General features: G+C 43.3%; 1 protein-coding gene and 1 long non-coding RNA gene across 2 annotated transcripts; one reads left to right on the forward strand and one right to left on the reverse strand.

Annotated features, from left to right (window-relative positions):
• Nucleotides 1–44: 44 nt before the first annotated feature.
• On the forward strand, nucleotides 45–9,230 carry LOC121042500 (uncharacterized). The gene is made up of 2 exons (XR_005796259.1): nucleotides 45–778; nucleotides 7,166–9,230. It is a non-coding gene; the product is annotated as an uncharacterized LOC121042500 (long non-coding RNA).
• Nucleotides 4,847–17,674, reverse strand: SNRPA1 (small nuclear ribonucleoprotein polypeptide A'). The gene is made up of 9 exons (XM_040493810.1): nucleotides 17,512–17,674; nucleotides 15,461–15,608; nucleotides 14,429–14,507; nucleotides 9,425–9,471; nucleotides 9,036–9,138; nucleotides 8,303–8,382; nucleotides 7,816–7,891; nucleotides 7,145–7,238; nucleotides 4,847–5,282 (listed from the first exon to the last, which is right to left on the reverse strand). Exons 1-9 carry the CDS (start codon nucleotides 17,591–17,593, stop codon nucleotides 5,224–5,226), a joined length of 768 nt encoding a protein of 255 aa, XP_040349744.1. The 5' UTR covers nucleotides 17,594–17,674; the 3' UTR covers nucleotides 4,847–5,223.
• Nucleotides 17,675–20,735: the final 3,061 nt, after the last annotated feature.

Consider the following 20,735-nt stretch of genomic DNA (forward strand, 5'->3'; position numbering starts at 1 on the left):
CCAGCCGGGCGGGGCGGGGCGGCAACAGACTGTCCCCGCCGACTGCGCACCGTGTGACTGGGCGGCCTCACCGCTCGCCTGAGGAAAGCCGCCTGACTGACCTGCGGGCCGACTCCCGCGGGCGTGTTTACTTTTGTACCGATTGCACGCCGACGTCCCTGGAGGTTAGGGGCCGCCTGGAAACAGGATTTGCGCCCACATCCTTGCCCCGGGCCCACTGGGCAGCAGAACTCGTCAGATGAAACGCTGGCAGCCTCCTCCTCCAGCTGCCCGTGTTCAGGCTAAGAAAGGCCCGCCGACTCTCACCGTTCTCCACCCCTCCAGAACCAAAACCTCCGGGGAAAGAAGGCAGTGGCTCCAGCACGTATCGAATCCTACGAGGTGTCACGCGGCAGTAGCAGTTGTTATCACAGTTTCCTGGTTGTTTCCTCTGCCTGCAAAGCCTTCCTTCACCGCCTTCCACTCCTCTGGCGTCTCTGCCGCTCAGAGGCCTCCTGCTTTAACCACCTTACTTGAAATTTGGGCTTGAGTGTGTTTTTGGAGAAGGCTTTGAGGTGAACACACACAGCTGTGTCACGGAGGGAGGGTTGAGAATCAAAAATGCAACCGTGAAAAAAAAACCGAGACCAGGTGATGACGTCAGAGCGCGCCGCCACCCCGTAGGAGGCCTGCATCACTCCTGCCCAGGCATTACCGCTACCGCAGCGGGCGCTCCCAGCTCTGGGTCACCTAGGAGTTCCAGGGGAGTGGGCGATCTGGGGGCTGCGCGGCAAGAGAGGTAGATTTCTACTGGGGGACTGTGGTTCGTGCGCCGTGGCAAAGAAAAGCCTGAAAGCTGTTCTCCACCTTGAAAATGGGCTCTTGAAATGGGGAAATTGAGGACCCTGGATTTTGTCAATTAAGGCTGTGAAGACAGCCACTGATTTGATGAGTTTAGGAGGGAGGAATTTTATTCTTTGATGTTTTCCTCTCACTTGTAAAAGATGATGAACCATTACTCTTTTGAAGTGGTTTCTCACTTGCTCTGGCATCTTGCAGGAACTCGATGTGCTAAAACCGAACTCTTTCTCGGGATGACCTCAGTACACAGTTTGGGACCAGCTTTAAATATACCATGTTTGGGGGCACCTGGGTAGCTCAGTCCGTTAAGCTTCCGTCTTGGGCTCTGGTCACGATCTCAAGGCTCCTGAGTTCCCGCCCCTCGTCGTGCTGTATGCTGACAGCTCAGAGCCTACACACACACACACACACACACACACACACACACACACACACACAGACCTTGTGCATAGTGACCAGGCTTGCCTGACTTGTTTGGTTATGCTCTGGACACCAGGTACACTGTACTGTGGGAGTCACTTCATGGAAGCAGTCGGTGAGGACCTCTCTTTTTTCTCAGAGTTGAGTCCTGAAAAGTGATCTGACACAAGTTTCAACTAATGCATGGTAAATTCTTTTTTTTTTTTTTTTATAGTAACTTAGTGGTTAAGTGGGTTACATAAGATTAACAGATACTTCCCCACCCTGACAAGTGTCAGATTAAGATGTGAAAGCTTCAAGAAAGTGAATATCATTTCAGAGCTTGCAGTGTGGTTCAGGGATTAAGATATTTGGAGTAGCGATGGAGGAAGATCCTAGGTTGCAAAGATTTGCTGTTGTTGCAAGCTTTCATTCAGGACTTTGATATAAAAACCAGCACAACAGTCGTGAAAACATTGCACTTTTTAAAACACCTACAAGAATAAAGTACCTTTGTGTACTATTATGAACTAGTCTGTGTGTCTACATATGTACTTACAGTATGAATAGTATTTTCAACTAAAATCTAATAGATTTTGAGTTACTAGAATGCACAAAGGAGTTTTGCTTCAGTTCCTAGAATATGGTTTTTTTTTTTTTAATGTTTATTTATTTTTGAGAGAGAGACCAGAGTGTGAGCAGGGGAGGGAAAGAGAGAGAGGGAGGTCCAGAATCCGAAGCAGGCTCCAGGCTCTGAACTGTCAGCACAGAGCCGAATGTGGGGCTTGAACTCACCAACTGTTGAGATCATGACCTGAGCTAAAGTTGAACGCTTAACCGACCGAGCCACCCAAGGGCCCCTCAATGCTGTTCTTAAGTTCCCAGTGAGAAGTTATTCTTCCTAGCCAGGCTAATTAGGGTGTATCATCTCATCTATCTTATCTAGAACCATAAAGTTATTTCAGCACACACTTTGCTTAGTATAATTGCTCAAGAGTTATTTGTAAAAACAGGACAAAGGTAGTAATCCAGAACGTCCATGGTACAGTCTGCCCATGACAGACTACATGATTAGCCCCAATTCATCCATCCTTCCTTCTGAGAACATCCTTGCAATAGCCTCAAGGTGGAAGGAGTGTATTTGCACATCCTTTGACTTTGGACTTGGCCAGGTGGCTTGCTTAGGTTAATAGCAAGTAGGCAGATGTCCTAGGAGAATGACATAAAGCTGAGCCACCCTAGTTAATCCACTGACCTGCAGTCAAAAGCAAAGCCAGCTGTGAGAATGGTGATTGTCACTTAAAAGCCAGAGTTTTGGGAATGGTTTGTTAATCAGCATTACTATGGCAAAAGCTAACTTGATAAATGGCCTAATCTCACCTTTTCACAAAAGTATACGCAAGACAGGATTAAAAGTGTCGGTAACTAAGGGAGATTACTGAGATGGCAATCAAACAATAGTGGTTGTCAAACTTGAATTGCCCTTTCAATGGCATTCTTGTAGATTCCTACTGTGGCATTTATGTTAAATATCTGCATATATATAAAAAAATATATATATATATATATATATACATTTTCTAAATTTATAGTACTTAGAATGTCAAAACCTACTAATTACACATAAATACTACAAAACTAATATTCAAATGAACATCTTAATGTGGTTCCACAGACACTTGTTTTGAGAGCTGCATGTCTGCCACTTGGTACACTGGTATAGTTTTGGCTATAACATGAGAGAAGTTATCTGTGACTGAACCTCATGTTCCACAAAATTGCACATGGAAAACACTGGACTTCTGGGAAAAACTGGGTTGAGGCAAACCCAATTTTTCTGGTCCTGAGACACACAGATGTTGGTGGAGCTCTGAGCAAAGGAGCCCTCACTTTCCTCTGGTCAAGTTTTTGCCAAATCCTCACTTGCAACAATAGCATAAATAACATAACAAGGTCTCCTTTTGTTTTTTGCTTAGCAGCCCTCCAGTCATTACCCGGGAGTCATTAATCTGTTTGGTGCCAGAGTAATCCTGTTGAGTTCAGATCCACTTGGCAATGGCACCAAAGTCTGGGTATTATTGCTAAGTACTGCCCGCATTCAAAGCCAGGACCCAAAGTAGGCTATGTAGAGGTAGGGCACGTGGTGGGAGAAAAGTGAACTGCAACCAATTTATTACCGAGGTTAGTGACCAGAGGCTCCTTCAGAGGCTCCTTAGTAGGTGGCTTATAAATGATGGGAGCAGGGAGCCTCCTGGCAATAGCTTCCCTGGATGTTAAGTATGGAGAAGAAAAATGGACTCATTTTAGTTGTCTCATCAGAAGCACAAGTGTCAAGTAAATGTGCATTAACAGAAAGGCTCTGCAGAAGTAGAAAAGGCAGCCTCACTGGCATATGTCATGAGAGATGTTGCAGGGAGATCTTAAGACCCCCACCCCCTCCAAGTCCTGTTCTGATCCTGTGGACATTTAGCAATGTTCTAATCCCAAAGGACACCTTGGTGAGGGGAACAGGAGAGCATGAATTGCAGTCACCTTCCTCTCAAATTAAATGAACAACTTTTAGTTTATAAATCCACCTATTGTATATTTGGGTTATTTCCTTGGTGCCTGAATGCCCCAGGAACTCATAAAAAAACATGAATCTCCAAATCTGTCAAGGTGAGGATAAAACCAGAACAGAGCACCCCCCTATGGTGTGGGCCATCAGTACATGATTAGAGGGGACTGCTCTGGAAGGGGCTGAAAGGGGTTAGGTAGAAGTTAAGGAAGTGGTGAGAGGGAGGCTGGAAATCCTGTGTGCAGTGTTGTCCTTTGAAGGCCAGCACCTGGGAACCTACTTAAAGCATAGCCTCCCACCCCCACCAGATCTCGCATTTTAACAAGATGTCCAGGAAGTTCAGCACACTGGAGTGGGAAAGTACTGGTTTAGGGCCACACTGAGGAAAACTAAAGACCAGATTCTCCTGATAGCCAAGTTCCACCTCCTTTCTGACCGCTCTACCCTACTCTTTTCTAGCAGTTGCTACTGCAGTGAGGTTTAGCCCCACCGCTACCCACGGTTCCATGTTCCCAGCTAGACTGTCAGCTCCTTGAAGGTTGCGTTCCTTCAATGTCTCATGCACCTTGTACACACTTTACAAGTACAGCAAACCAGCAACCAGGAATCACCCACAACTGTTCAGAGGCCTACTTAGAGCGAGTGTTTCTCACATTTAGAAAATCTCCCAAGGAGCTTAAAAAAAACCCGACCCAAAGCCAACCAAACACGAGCAGATGAAAAGATGGATGGTGAGGTGCTCACCTCCATCATGTTTTTTAGACTGGCCTAACTGGCCAGAGCTGGGTGGGATACATGTACTGCAGCATCCAGAGGTGTGAGGAAACTGTCGTAGCCTGCTCACTGGGCTGGGACACCCCCCCACCCCCCACCCACAACCATGTCTTGAAAGCTCGAATGTGCTGTTCACATTCCAACAAGCAGAAGTTGCAATTCTCCTGTAATTTTTCAAATCAGTAATTAAAGTCTGGCTGTCTTTAATGAAGCTGTTCTTTGCGTGGAAAAAAAATGCACCAGAGATCGTAGAGTCTTACTGAAACCACTGGCAGCACACAGATAATCTTCAGTTTTATTAACAATTTAAAAATCTAAATATTTAAAGAGGCCTGGGAAGCCTACCTAGAAACAATGCCCTCTGGCATTTCCAACTGAAACATGTCCAGATACCTCACTGCACACCCCGCCCCGATGACAGACAACTTGGTAGCACAGCGAATGTCTTTGTATTTTTACTATTTGTAGAAAACCGGCATTTAGATTTCAAAATGTATGATGTTACAAAATTACCAGCAGCAGTCTTAAGCATTTCAACAATGCTTATGAACTCCACTTTGCTGACACAAACAAGGCTATTATTCCAAGTTCAAAAAGCAGGACTTGTCCCAGTGGGCATGTTATACGTCCTGCAGATACTCAGGCCATCTTGCTCAGGACCCATTCGTGACCGTGTCTTCTTCCATCTCCTCTTCACCGTCATCAGTGGGGCCTAAAGAAAAACACAAAGCCACATGTCATACTGATTTTACAGCATGTTTGCTCAGTACACGAGTGGCCAGTCTGTGAAGCTATTGCACACTACTCCCTGGACTAGCTACAAATCCCAGCAGCCCCTGCCCTCAAGGAGCTTACAGTCCAGAGACTATCTTTGGCAGCTACGGGAAGGGATGGCCAATTCCTAGGGGGAAAGGATCACAAAGGTGTTTTACAAAAAGTCAAACTCATTGCCTGACATTCTAACCTTCTTTGGTTGAGCTGTTCATTCATTTTTTTGTGAAGGTAAAAACCTTATACGTTGTGTTTTATTCTTACAACTACCACAGGGAAAGAAAATGGGAATATCAAAAAACATTTGAGGGGCACCTGGGTGGCTCAGTTGATTAAATGTCCGACTTTGGCCACTTCATGATCTCATGGTTCATGAGTTCGAGCCCCTTGTTGGGCTCTGTGCTGACAGCTCAGAGCCTAGAGCCTGCTTTGGATTCTGTGTCTTCCTTGTCTTCCTCTCTCTCTACCCCACCCCCTCAAAAAATAAACATTAAAAACAAACAAACATTTGAATGTGTACCACATGCCAGATAATAGGACTACTCAATGACTTTATTGTCTCTAAATGAGGGAAAATACGGCAAAAACCAAGTCTGTTATGTTTACTCATTAATTTATGAGATATTTTGGTCACTGTATTCTGAAAAAGGAAACGTTTTAACTATCAGTGTTTGGGAAGATTACTCTTGGCTAAGCCTATTGTTTTTACAGTAGACTCAACATCACATTTCTAGATGCAAAACTACCAAGATAAGAATGTCAGTCCAGTTTTAGCATACTCAGAAGCCTAGGCCCACTGCAATCTATGGAGTGCCCTGAACAATTTCTACCTTCTTCTCCCCAGTAATCTTTCAGATTGCTCTGAAAATCCCAAGAGATCCTAAGGCTCAAAGAAAACGTTTTCAGGGGAAACAGATTAATTCAGTAAGTCTGTCATATTACAGTCACAATAAGCAATTGTGATATTGCCTCTTCCCCTGTCAGTACTGAGCCTTGGAGGCCTTTAATACCCTTCTAATGCTGAGGACAAAGACCTCATCCATCACAGTCTGCAGAGCCTTGCGTGGCCCAGACATGCTTTCTCTGTTGGCTCACCCTTCTCCCTGTGCCTTGAACTCCACTGCCATTGGCCTCTTTCAGTTCTAGTGTGCAAGGCTCCTTTTCACCACAGGTGCTTTGCCTGCACAGTCCCTCACTCACCGCTTTGCCCCTAGAATGCCACTCTGGCCTTTGTTTAGTTCAGTAATTCTCAGACACGTTAGTTTTGGGACCCAAAGAGCTTTTGTTTACGTATATTTATTGATACTATATTAGAATAATCAACACTGTATTAGAAATTAAAGCTGAGTATTTAAAAAAAGTAGTAACTCATTAAAAAAGCGTATCCGTTGGGGCACCTGGGTGGCTCAGTAGGTTAAGCATCCGACTTCAGCTCAGGTCATGACCTCACAGTCTGTGAGTTCAAGCCCTGCGTCGGGCTCTGTGCTGACAGCTCAGAGCCTGGAACGTGCTTCAGATTCTGTGTCTCCCTCTCTCTCTGCCCCTTACCCCCTCACCCTCCCTCCCTCCCTCTCAGTAATAAACATTAAAAAAAAAAAAAAGACCCCTCAGAGTCCTATGCCATAACATTTTATATCAAGTAACTTATCTTCCAAGAGCATATGAAAAAAGGGATTTTGTGTGCATTAGATGGTAATGAGGCACTATTCTAACATCCTTGGGTCATAGCACCTCAACTGTTTAGGAATCCACCTCAAGTATAAGATCAATCTGGAAGTACACAGACAGACCACATGTCCTGACCTGATCTGCGTTCCCTGCCAGGTATCTGACCAGACTGCAGCAAGCCCTTCAGCCGCTCTACTTCAGCCAGAGTTGACGCATTTGCTATAGCATTCTGGAGGACAGAAAACAACAGAGAAGGACAATTAATTGCATCTAAGTATCAATCACCCAGAAAACCTTACAGAAGTCCATAGCAACTTTTTGAGGTGGAACATTCAACAGCTCTACTGGGAGAATTTTATTGTCACAATGAGCAAATGATTACTGCACATGTCCTAAAATTTTAGCTAATTAAAGCACCTATGTGGAATTATGTTACTGGATAATTTAGGAAGCAGTATTAGGAAACTAGGATTTCCCACTGATCATCAAGCAGATCTTTCAGACAGCAAATCTCTGAAAGTAAAAATTAAGGCAAACAACCGAGACAGCATACTTCAGTGACTGACCGTTCAAATACCCTGGGAAAATGGAAAAGAACTAGAGCTGTCTCTGTGCTGACTGGCTCATAGAAGCGATTCACATCAAAGGTAGCTGAATAATCACTTTAAGCTAGTTCCCACCTAACACAGAAATGGAGCAGGAATCTAAGTGTGGGGGGGTGGAGGGTGGAAACTCAATGTTCAGAACTTGGTCTATTACATATTTTGTGTCCTAAACCCATGGCAACTCTTCTAACACATTTTTACCTTGATGGCTTCTACATCCCCTGGAGACGGCCCACCTTTCTTTTTGTCAGTCGGCAAACCGGCACCTGGGTTGAAACTTGGGAGGGGAGGGAAGAACATAACTGTTAAATCCAGACCAATGGAAACTGCTTCTCTTTTACTTTCAAAAAGGCTTTTGAAAGTAATTCAACCAGTGTAGTATCTTATCTTTGTTAACAAACTGATACAAGAAACTCTCTCCTTCAGAAACACCACCCAGTTCATCTTCCTCTAGAGAAAGCAGGATATATACAGTGTTGCATTAAGACTGAACACCGGAAGTATTTGCTAACCTGGTAGAAATCTCATGTGATGTGTGGACCATTGAAGGTCATGGGCTATCATCACACAAATTCAATACTGTATTAGTCAGTCACAGGTGTTTTGTTTAGTTCTGTAGGAGGCAAAAAGCCAGACAGATAGTGTTTCTGAAGGTGAAGTGGAGTGAAGTTGGATATCCGTATCTTACGTTTTGCTTCTCCTGGCAATATCCTTTGCAAGTTGTGCACCCCGTTTGCCCTTGAACATTTTCTCTGCTTCCTGACGCTCCTACAGCAACACCACACACAGAGTTAATGGAAATAGGAATACCACATGCATTTAGATGCATTCCTCAGAAAACACGGAAGAAAACTCTTCTGAAATACTCGGGGCTGGTAAAAATACCAAAAAGTCAATTTCAAATTAAAAGGAGACACAATGGCCTTGCTTTGTCTGGTGAAGTTCCCTGAAGAAAGTTACCCCTCCTAGTTTCAGGGAGGGGCTCTGGAGGAACTAGGAAGGTTTAAAAAGGAAAGAAAAAAAAACAACAACAAAAAACAAAAACAGAAACAAAAAACAAGGGAAAACCCACTCCCTGTAAAGGGAAAATCATTCTAACAATTAAAGCTGCTGAAAAATGGATTCTACTAAGCTCCCCAAGGGGGAACATATCTTAAGCACAGTCTTGCTGACAGTGCTCACCTCGGCTGATACTGTGCTACGACCTCTGAATGACCAACACTACTGCACAAGACAGCTTTAACTCAAAGTCCTACTGTAAACTCTGCTAGGAAAAAAAAATCTGACTTAATATTTTGTTTCCCACATTTTTATGACAAACCAATAGTAAAACACATTCGGCAATTAAAAAAAAATCAACAGCAAAAGTATAAAATAAAACATGAACGTATAATGACTTACAACCAACAGAAAATACTTACTTTCAGTTTCACCTTCTGGAAATCCAGTACTCTGACTTGTGGAACTTTATAAATTACATACAGTCTGTAATGCTTCTTATTTGTTACAGGATTTCTTAGGATACTGCAAGAAAAGGAATAGCAATGCCAGTCTTGTTCATTGCGTAGCATTTCAAGAGGTCCATTTTAATAAAATCAAATGAGTCCATAAGCTAAGGAAAAGTTGACCTTTTTTTTCACAGTTCAATGTTATTCAGTTCATGTTAGGGAAGTTTTAATAGAGCACTGGACTTATTTTCAGTATTTGTTTTTAAAAGGTGCTTCTTACTAACTGATTACTTTAAGATCAAGGCTGATAATGGTGTCATTGTAAAGGACTTCCCTGTCACCACCACAGAACATTTCCATACCTTAGGTAAGTCAGTGATTTGAGAGATGCCAAAGGGTCCAGATCACCCTGTAAAATAAATGGCCATAGATAAGAACATGAATACCACAGGCTTTTTTTTTTTTTTTTTTGTGTGAGCGGGCACGCGCGCGAGCGGGGGAGAGGGGCAGGGGGGGGGGGGAGGGGGAGGGAAGGTGGGGAAGGGAAGGTGGGGAAGGGAAGGTGGGGGAGGGAAAAGGAGGAAGAGAAAAAGAGAGAGAGAGGGAGGGAGGAAGAGAAAGAGAGGGAGGGAAGAAGGGAGGAGGAGGGAGAGGGGGAGGGGGGAGAGAATATGGATCCCAAGCAGGCTCCATGCTCAGCTCAATCCTGTGACCCTAGCATCATGACCTGAACCAAAATCAAGAATCAGACACTCAACTGACTAAGCCCCAGGTGTTCCCCCCCCGCCCCCCGCCATAGGCTACTGTGATACTCTGAAATGGCAGATGTCTTTGGAGCAAGGACTCTTTTTTTACTGCTAGCATCTAGCACAATATTAGCGCACCACAGATGCTTAATAAAAATTCTGACAAACTGGTGAGTAAATTTGAGCTTCTTAAACTGAAAATTTTAGCCACATCCATAAAAACTTGTGTCTCAATAGCAGAATAGACCCCCCCCCCCAAAACTGATTTCTTGTAGCAACCTCAAAAGGGCTAGAATTTAAAGCAATGATTTAGAAAAGAAAGAAATGTCCAAGCTGATGTAACTTTGGAACAAGTCATTCACACAGGTTATCTCCAGCTGGATTTTGGTGGAAGGTGGTTTTTCCCACTAGTAACTGTACATGCCTGGTGGTGACACAGACATCTCATGGTTGAGAGGAGGCACCTTTATTTTTTTAAATGTTTGTTTATTTGAGAGAGGGGGAGAGAGAGCAGGGGAGGGGCATTGAGAGGAAGAGAATTGGGGCTCAATCTCACAAACCATGAGATCATGACCTGAGCTGAGAGCAAGAGTTGGACACTTAACCGACTGGGCCACCCAGGCGCCCCATGGGGAGACACCTTTACTCAAGGCTCCCTCAAATCGCTTCAGATAATTATTCAAGGACAAGGAGTTTGGTTAAAAAACAAAAACAAAAAAAGGACCCAATTATGGGAAAAAGGCACTTTTTTGGTATTTAATCTTCCCAAATCATCTCATAAAACAGGACAGCAAAACCAAAGTCTATGGTTAACCACTACAACTAAAGCAGATGAAAAGGCATTCTGGCAAGAACTCTAAATCAGGAATGGGCAGAGACCGACTACTGGGAGAGCTGCAAGGCTTATAGGGGGGCAACATCTGTGCAGGATGAAGCAGAGGGAAGGCAGAGGCATCCAACAAGCCCGAGTACTCCAAAACGACCGACAGTTTGGTTGGTCTGAGAACAGCAGCCAACAGATACATACATCCCAATAATGAGTCCAGTTAAGTCTGTGATGAGGCCTGATGGGACCAGGCAATTTGGGCCCTCACTCTTAATACTAACCAGAAATGGTATCCCTTCCAGGACAAAGGCCTACAAAGGGGAGAAACTGCTAGGATCAGACTGAAATTGAGCGGGACGGGGGCAAGAAGGACAATGAGAAAAAAGTAGACACAAAAAAGCAAGAGGGGAACAAAGCCAGGAGTTCAGCAAATAAGCTGCCATTTAAAAAACACTTCACAAACACTGGAAGAGGGAGCTCTAAGCTTGCTACTGGCATGTCACCACTAAAATATACAGGATGATCTAAAAAGGAACAAAAGCAGGCAAACATGGCATGATCCCACTTAGATGTGGAATTAAAAAAAAAAAAAAAAAAGACCCCCTCTCAGCAACAGACAGTTGAATGGTAGTTACCAGTTGAAGTGGGGGGGGGGGGGCGGGGTTGGGGGGGGATGAGCTATTTGATCAAAGAGTACAAACTTTCAGTTGTAAGATGAGTAAGTCTGGACACCTAATGTACAACAGGGTGATTATAGTTAATAATAATGTACTACTGTATACTTGAAATTTGCTGAGAGGGGCACCTGGGTGGCTCAGTCAGTTAAGTGTGTGACTTAGGCTCAGGTGATGATCTCAGGGTCTGCGGGTTCGAGCCCCACATTGGGCTGTGTGCTGAGAGCTCAGAGCCTGGACCTGCTTCAGATTCTGTGTCTCCCTCTCTTTCTGCCTCTCCCCACCCACCTTGTCCTCTCTCTTTCACTCACTCACTCTCTCTCTCAATAATTTAAGAAAAAAAAAATTTTTTTTGCTGAGAATAGATCTCAAGTATTCTCAACACACAAACAACAAGTAAATATGTGAGGTAATGGATATGTTAGATAACGGTAATCATAATGTATACATTTCTCAAAAATCACAATGTACACCTTAAATACATACAACTTTTATCTCTCAGTCACACCTCAATAAAGCTAAAAAAAAAAACCCAAAAAGGAACAAAGAATGGCAACTTTCGTTACACTCACACAGACTACATAAAACATAATGATGATGTCTTAGTGGGTTTTTTAAAGACAGAATAACTAAGTAACATGTTGAAGGGTTTGAAATGTTTAACATCATTGTACTGTTTAAGAAGCTAAGGGTACTGAAACTTAATGAATGTGTATTTTTTTATTTGTAATACTTAAAAAAATTTTTTTAATGTTTATTTAATGTTTTTTAAATGTTTTGAGGGAGAGTGCGCACACATGCACGCGAGAGCAGGGTGGGGGCAGAGAGAGACACAGAATCTGCAGCAGGCTCCAGGCTCTTTGGTGTCAGCACACAGCCCAACGTGGGGCTCAAACTTGAGGGGCTCAAACTCATGAACTGTGAGATCACGTCGTGAGCTGAAGCCAGACACTTAACTGAAGGAGCTACCCAGGAGCCCCAATGAATGTGTATTTTTAATTCCCACATTGCTAAGATAGGAATAAGTAGGGGCACCTGAGTGGCTCGATCGGTTAAGCGTCCCACTCTGGATTTTGGCTCAGATCATGATCTCAGGGTGATGAGATCGAGCCACAATGATCGATCCACACTGAGCATGAAGCCTGCCCTCTGGCTCCCTCCCCTGATCTCACTCTGTCTCTCTCTCTCTCTCTCTCTCTCAAAACAAAAACAAAAACAAAACAAAACACCAGGAATAAGTAATTCCTACACTATTAGTAGGCAAAGAATGACAGAGAAAGAGAATGAACACAATGAAGGGGGGGAAAAAAAAAGAAATGCAGAATGGGCTGTCAAACAGTAACCTCCAGAAAAGAGAGAAGACAAACTCCAATACACCAGTAATTATATTATGTAAATAGACCAAATACTTCATTTAAAATACAGACTTCACATTGGATTTAAAAAAAAATCCTACCACATATGCTGTTTTTAAGATATAAACCTAAAATACAAGGCACAGAAAAGTTCAAAGTAGATTCTGCATGGACAAAAATTTATCATACAAACACTAAATAAAACAAAGCTTGTTTTGGTGTAATATAGCAGATAAAACAGACAAGGTAAAACAGCACTAATAGAGACAAAGAGGGGCACAACAGAATAATAAAAAGATTAGTTCACCTGGATGGTATTAACAATTTAAAATTTGGGGGCGCCTGGGTGGCTCAGTTGGTTAAGTGTCCAACTTCGGGCTCAGGTCATGATCTCACAGTTCGTGAGTTCGAGCCCCGCATCAGGCTCTGTGCGGACAGCTCAGAGCCTGGAGCCTGCTTCGGATTCTGTGTCTCCCTCTCTCTCTGCCCCTCCCCCACTTGTACTCTGTCTCTCTCTCTCAAAAATAAATAAATGTAAAAAAAAAAAAAAAACCTTAAATTTGTATGTATCCATGACGATAACTTCCAAATACGTAACACTAAACTTGACAGAACTCTAGGCAGAATGAGATTTTAACACACCTATACAACACACCTAATACACCAAGCTCAGTAACTGACAGGACAAATTCAGCCTTCATCTTTACAAACAACTTTAAATATAAGTACAACATACACAAAAATGCAAGCAGCCTCTATTACGCCAAACATTTCCTATGAATGTGCATTTTGGGTTGAATACCTCCTATCTTTCAGAAAAGACACAGTCTCAGATCAGCGCTTTCTTATTGCTGGAGTCACGTACTCTGAGAATCTGTAGGAAGCTCGGGACTGAGTCCACAAGGAAAGGAACAATCAGGAAAACAGGGAAGGGAGGTAAGATCATAAAAGCACAAAATCAAGTTATATGACATGGACTTAAACTTACCCAATGTTTAAGCGAAAAACTCAGGCTATAAAACAATGTATGCCATGAGCTCAATTTTGTTAAATAATCCCATCCAAATAGAGAGACCTTGCCCCTTATCTCACAGGAAAACCAATTCCAAGTGATCACTGAGCCAAATATGAAGAGTAAAATAAGTTTCTAGAATGTAAATGTGCAACAAAAGTTAGCATGTTACATATGTAACTAAATGTTTTGTGGCAGCCAGTGAGAAGAGAAAAACAAGTGAAACTGATTTTAGTAGAATATTATTTAACCTATTATCCAAAATATTATCATTTCAGTATCAATATAAAAAACTGATAGTCTACATTTTTTTTTTGTACTATATCTCTGAAATCTGATGTGTATTTTAGTTCTAGTACATAGCAATTCAGAGTAGCCAGGTGTGGCTAATGGCTACCACACTGGACCCTACAATTCTAGAAATCAACTTAGGTGAGTTTTTCTGGGACTCTGGGGTAGGGGAAGCTTGACAGACCATCAAACGCACTAGCAACAACAACAAAAGACAGATAAACTGGACTACACTTAAATTAGGGACCTCTCTATGAAGACACCCTACAAAGGTCCAAAGGTGAGCTACAGAGTGGAAAAGGGTATTTGCAACATACATAACTGAAAGAGGCCCACCCAGATCTTGAATTAAGAAAAAGACAAAAGATGATAAGATAATTTTCTGGGTTTTCCAAATTTTTTTTAAGAGGTGTGCAGCACCTTTAATTCCTCCCCCAAATACATTTCCCCTGTTCAACTTACCAGTTCCACGAGACTGTTGTTGGTGAGAATGAGCTCTGTCAGGCAGGGTAGAGCCTGATCAAGTCCCTCACCTATACGGCTGAAATGAAAACAAAGACTTCGTAAGAGTGAAAGAAAGCTAACAATTTTATCAAAGTCCCTGCTCAGAAGATTTCAGACTCCAAAGATGGAAGAACTTTAGAGATCTTTCTTCCAACACCTTATCTGACAGAGGGAAAATGAGGCACAAAGAGGACACTTTGTCACAGGGTTAGTGGTGGAAGTGGAATGATTCTAGAACCCATGTGTCCTGAAGGGGTGCCTGGGGCTCTTTCCATTACCACACTGTCCAGGGAAAGCTAAGTGAAGAAGAAACTGCTCAGCTTACTTCATGACTTTTGTGCAGGTAGCACAGAAATACAAACAACTCTGCATTCACAGCTCAGGTACACGGCGAACAGCTACACCATAAGGGAACGGTTAACTCATAAGAAATATGCCTATTGTAAAAAAGCAAGTCACTAGTACTTCCTAGTACTTCTTAAAGACATTGTCTATAGACCTTCAATAACTTTTCTGATGAAATTTACTCAGAGATGATGAAAGAGGGTAAAAAACAAAACAAAACCACCCCTCAATGTCAATAAGTAATATTCTACATATCAGTTGTAAAAAAAAAAAACAAAAAAAAAAAAACAAATGACAGAGGAGATAGAAACAGTCAAAAATATAATTTTGAACTTTATGCATCTTTTAAATACAATCCTCTAATAATTACAATTATTGTTTTAGAAGCCAAAATATGTACAAAACTGCATGTTTGTAACTTAAATATTTATTACCATGAATAGATAAGTATTTCTGAATAGATGCAAATAAAACTAGACCAATGCCAAGTTAATCTCTGGATCTTTATGGGAAAAATGCAGCTTGTTTCTCATTTTTAGAAGAAATACGGAGGCTCAACTGGTATGTGCTACAGCGTCTTCAGGGAACACTGCAACATTGTACTCTAGCAGAAAAAAAAATTACTTTCCACCAGCAGACACTTACCATATTCTATTGTTGTTCACTAATAATGTTTTCAGCCTTCTCAACAAAGGAAAACCATCCAGTTTCCTGATTTCATTGTCAGAAAAATCAATAGCATCAAACTGGTCTAAGGTAGCACCTAGATTTTCAATGACAGGAATTTTATACCCTACAAAATGGAGGGAAAATACACAAGTATTAATATAATTAAAAGGTACCTGAAAACATTAGCAGTACTTCATGGTACTTTGACTCAAAACTTCCTTTTTTTCAGAAAGTGTTTACCCAGCACCTATGCTGTGCCAAACAACTGTTCAAATGTGCAAGGTATTGGCACATAAAATGAGGAACAAGAGGGGCGCCTGGGTGGCTCAGTCGGTTAAGCGTCCGACCTCAGCTCAGGTCATGATCTCACCGCCCGTGAGTTCCAGCCGCGCGTCGAGCTCTGGGCTGATGGCTCAGAGCCGGGAGCCTGCTTCGGATTCTGTGTCTTCCCTCTCTCTGCCCCTCCCCCATTCATGCTCTGTCTCTCTCTGTCTCAAAAATAAATAAACGTTAAAAAAACAAAAAAACCCTGAGGAACAAGAGTCGCATGTCCCAGCTGCCGCAAAGCTTACAGTCTAGGAGCGGACATGAAGATAGTGATGACAACAAGGACGAGGGCTATGATAACGAAGATACACCTATTCACAGTAATATTGGTAGCTAACATTTATTTGTAAGGCTATCTACAAGGTGCCTCACACTGTTCTAAACAGTTAAATGGCATGATGACAATTTACACTGTGAGCTGCTTACTGTCAGTGTCCAAGTCTTGTTCATACGTTGCGGACAACAGTTCTTAACCTCTTTTGCATTCCCACAGGCCAGATTCATCAAACTCAGCAGGACACCCTAGAGATACCATGACAGTTCTACCTCCCCCCAGCTCCAATCAAGAGTTGAAGGTCAATGGTTTATGCACAATGGTAAATCACCCTGTGAACAGTTCACTCAAATACTGATTTGTCTAAAATGGACATGGCTATTGTGCTAGGTGCTGGCAGAAGAAACGAATCCAAGCCAAGGTTAAAGTACATAATTCAGAGCTGCTAGGGCTACATCAAAGTGCTGCACCAAAACAAGTATCCTCAACACTCCATGCACTTCAGACTTAGAAGGCAGAGCTCACTCTAACCCGAGAGTGGGAGTGGTCAGTTACTCTTGAATTGAACTTTTCCCTGGGAAACTTAATTTCAACAAAATGAAAGCACCGGGTTTTGTGAATCAGGAATCCAAGTCGAAAGCAGAGCCTGCAGTAGCGCTGCTCCTCAGATGGTGTTGCCCCTATGGAGCCAAATCTAAGGCGCAAATTGTATTCTATTACAACCACTAAGAACCTGCTCTTCACATCCTTCCTCAAGTCTTTCCTTTGAAATGCCGAGTAGACAGCTGCACCCCCAACTTTTTAACAAGCCTTACTAAGGTTGGAAGTGCTACATGAATCTGGGTAGTTCAGAGCTTCCACCTCTTACACACGGCACTCGTAGTGCATTCCTCTTGAAAATGTTGTGATAAAGGGGCAGGATCAGACTGAAGCTAATAAGAAAGAAAACTTGGGGGAAGCCGTCGCTTTTGTTCTCAGACTTCATTTCCTCCCTCGCAAATTACTTATAAGTAACACGTATCCTGTCTATAATCCCACAATAACACTCTAACGTCTTTACTGAGAACCACCCGGTCGCTGAGCCCTAGAATTACAATCATTAACATTCTCCCAGCTCTCAAACAGTTCAGACTGCGAAATACGCCAAGCAAGGCCGAACTGAGGCCCACGGGTGTGGATCAGGAAGCGATCAATCAATCAGCTGGGTGTGTGAGTAGGAGCGAGGCCAACAGAAGCCTCAGAAGGGCCTAGGGATGGATGGTCTTTTGGCAGCAAAGGCAGGACTCAGGGCCGGGAGGCGCTGGCGCAGCCGGGTTTGGCGCCCACAATGCGGGCCTCCTGGCCAGGCTCCAGCCCTCCGCGCACGCGGCGGGACGCGAACCAACGGGCGGCGTGCTGAGAGGCCCGCTCCCTTCCCCGGACTCACCCCGGAGGTCCAGCTCGCGGTCCCGCACAGCGTTAGTGTACTGCGCCGCCTGCTCGATCAGCTCCGCCGTCAGTTTCACCATCCTGCCGCCTCCCGCTACCGGTGCCGCGGCCCACCGGCTGCTTCCCGCCGCCTCCGGCCCGCCAGATTTCCCAGCGTCCCCCGCGCCCCGCCTCCAGGCAGCACCAATCGCAGCCGGCCCGTGCGCGCGCAGCTCGACGCCCAGACCGAAGCAATCGAACGGCCACTCCCGAGATCTCGTTCTTTTTGGAGGTCCTGGCGCCGGTGAAGGTGACTCAGGTTCTGGGTGCTTCCTTAGGGCGTATCTGGAGGAAGGCCCCCGATTCCAGATGTTTATGTCCGCAAGTTAAGCAAATGTGAAAGCATCCGAGTGGAACTTTCTCATGCATTGGTGCACCTTCAGGTGGGGGGGGGGGGACGCTGTGTCCTCACTCCACTCAGGAGGGCGGGCACCCCTGGGATCCAGTGAGGGGTCCAGGACCTCAGGTTTACACTCTGGTCCGGGGCTTTGGCCCCCGAGGCTACCACGCGAGAACCAGGCCCAGGTCACTCGCAGGGTCACTTCACTGGGACCGTCTCACCGCCGCGCAAGTACGACCGCGGGATCCGCGCACCGTTCAGTGTGCGGTTTGCCCTTTGATCTCCAGACATTTAAATATTCACCAGGAAGCATGTATACAGAAAAGTGCGCAAACCAGGAGTCTGGAACGAGACGAATAGCCAGAGTAAGCACACCCGCGTTGCTGCCTCTGGGTCCAAAAGAACACTTCTCTGAAAGCTTCCCTCCCTTCCCTAAGGCAACCACGAATCCAGCACCCTAGATTAGTTTTGCTGGCTTTTTATATAAATAGAATCATGCAGTGTGCTTCCGTGCCTGGTTTCTTTGTCTTTGTATTATGCCTGGAATCCATCCAGGTTACATACAGCAATGGTTTGTTTACTTTCGCTGCTGTATAGAATTCCGTTGTTTATTTTATACCGTAACTTAGCTATTCGGCTATTGGTGGACACCAGGGTTGTTTCTTTTGGGAGCTATTCAGAATAATGCTGTTATGTATTTTCTTGTACATGGATCCAATGCTCACGTGCCTGAGTTTCTCCAGGAGTAGAACTTCTGTGACATAGAGTATGATATCATCAATAGGTAATGCCTGTTTCAGCCAAGAGGCTGAAATAATACACATAACTCTATAGCGGTGTGTAAGGGTTTCCATGGCTTCGAACCTCAGTCTCATTGTCATTGTCAGTAGTTTTAATTGTGGGGCTTCTGGTGGGTGGGTAGTGATATTGCCCTGTTGTTTTGATTAGCTTTTCTCTAATAACTAATGAAGTTGAGGACCTTTTCATGTATATTGTCTATTCGGATATCTTTTGCGAAGTGACCAATTTTTTTTTTTCCTAGTGGATTGTCGCCTTTTTCCTACTGACTTACAGGATTTCTTTATATGCTCTGCATATGAGCACACTCTGTAGCTTGCCTTTGCACTTTGTTGTTGTTTTTTTTATTGCTGTTGTTGTTGTTATTGTTAAAACTGCTTAAATACAAAAGAATTCACAGAGACCAGAAATACTATCCTTGTACATGTCACCTATGCTGCAAAATACAAATTGTAGTCCATTTTGGTCTGTTTAGGGTAACATCCTATTCCCCAAATCACCAAATCATAATCAGGGCTGCAATTCAGATCAAAAGACTACAAAAATGGCCTCCTCACCCATTTTGCAATGGGAACAAGCTTTCAAATGGTCCATTTTAAAAAAAAAATTTTTTTTCAACGTTTATTTATTTTTGGGACAGAGAGAGACAGAGCATGAACGGGGAGGGGCAGAGAGAGGGAGACATAGAATCGGAAACAGGCTCCAGGCTCTGAGCCATCAGCCCAGAGCCTGATGCGGGGCTTGAACTCACAGACTGTGAGATCGTGACCTGGCTGAAGCCGGACGCTTAACCAACTGCGCCACCCAGGCGCCCCTCAAATGGTCCATTTTAAGAGGAGTCATCAGAGGAAAAACTTCTTAGCTCAGGAAGCCCTATCCATTGACTACCTTTTGTCCTTTTTCTTGTAGGGGGAAAGTTACACTGTGGTCAGGTAGGTCTAGGACAGGAAGTTTGTCTGCGTACTGGCCTTTCCACTCTTAATGGTGTTGTTTGTTGACTAGAAGTTTCTAATTTTTATGTAATTCAATTCATCTTTTCTGGTTAGAGGGCTGTGTGTCTGTGCATGTACCCTCAAATATTTTTCTTTGTTGTCTACTAGAGGCTTTGTTTTACCTTTCACATGTAGCTCTACAGTCCCCCTGGAATTGGTTCTTTTTGAGCTTTTTGAACAGAATGCAAATCAAACACACCCAAGTAACTGGTATCCTGATCAAGAACAGGACTTTGCCACATTCTAGAACCTCCCTTCTTTCAGTCACACACTTGCCCCAATGGTAACCACATCTTACATAGATTGGTTTTGCTTAATTTTGTATTTATGCAAATGAAATTGTACCTTATGTATATCTTGCTTAACATTATATTTGTGTGTAGATGTAGTTAATTTATAATCATTGTTACATAGCATTTCATTGTGTGAATATAATTTATCCATTCTGCTGTTTATGAACTTTTGGGTGATTTCCAGTTTGAGCTATTATAAGTACTGCACCTATTAATATTATAATACATATCTTTAACTGAACACATATACTAATATATACATGGAAATGGAATTGCTGGCTCATAGGGTTAACTTACATTCAGCTTAAGTAGGTTCTACTAGTTTTCCAAACTGGTTGTACCAGTTTACATTCCTTAATTGGTATTGTCAGTCTTTTTATTTTTATAATTTATTTTAATGTTTGTTTATTTTTATACTTTTTTAATGTTTATTTTATTTATTTTTGAGAGAGAGAGAGAAAGAGAGAGAGAGAGAGAGAGAGAGAGAGAGAGAATGTGAGTGGGGGAGGGGCAGAGAGAGAGGGAGACACAGAATCAGAAGCATGCTCCAGGCTTTGAGCTGTCAGCATAAAGCCCCACCGGGCTCAAATTCATGAACCGTGAGATCATGACCTGAGCTGGAGTTGGATGCTTAACCGGGTATTGTCTGTCTTTTTAATTTTAGGCATTCTAGTGGGCTAATAGTGGTATTGCAGTGTGGTTTTAATTGTATTTGCCTAAGTACTAACACAGTTAGTATTTAAAAAATATATTGTCCATT

Source organism: Herpailurus yagouaroundi, unplaced genomic scaffold, assembly GCF_014898765.1.
Source record: "Herpailurus yagouaroundi ecotype Mexico unplaced genomic scaffold, PumYag 185, whole genome shotgun sequence".
Classification (NCBI taxonomy): Eukaryota; Metazoa; Chordata; class Mammalia; order Carnivora; family Felidae; genus Herpailurus; species Herpailurus yagouaroundi.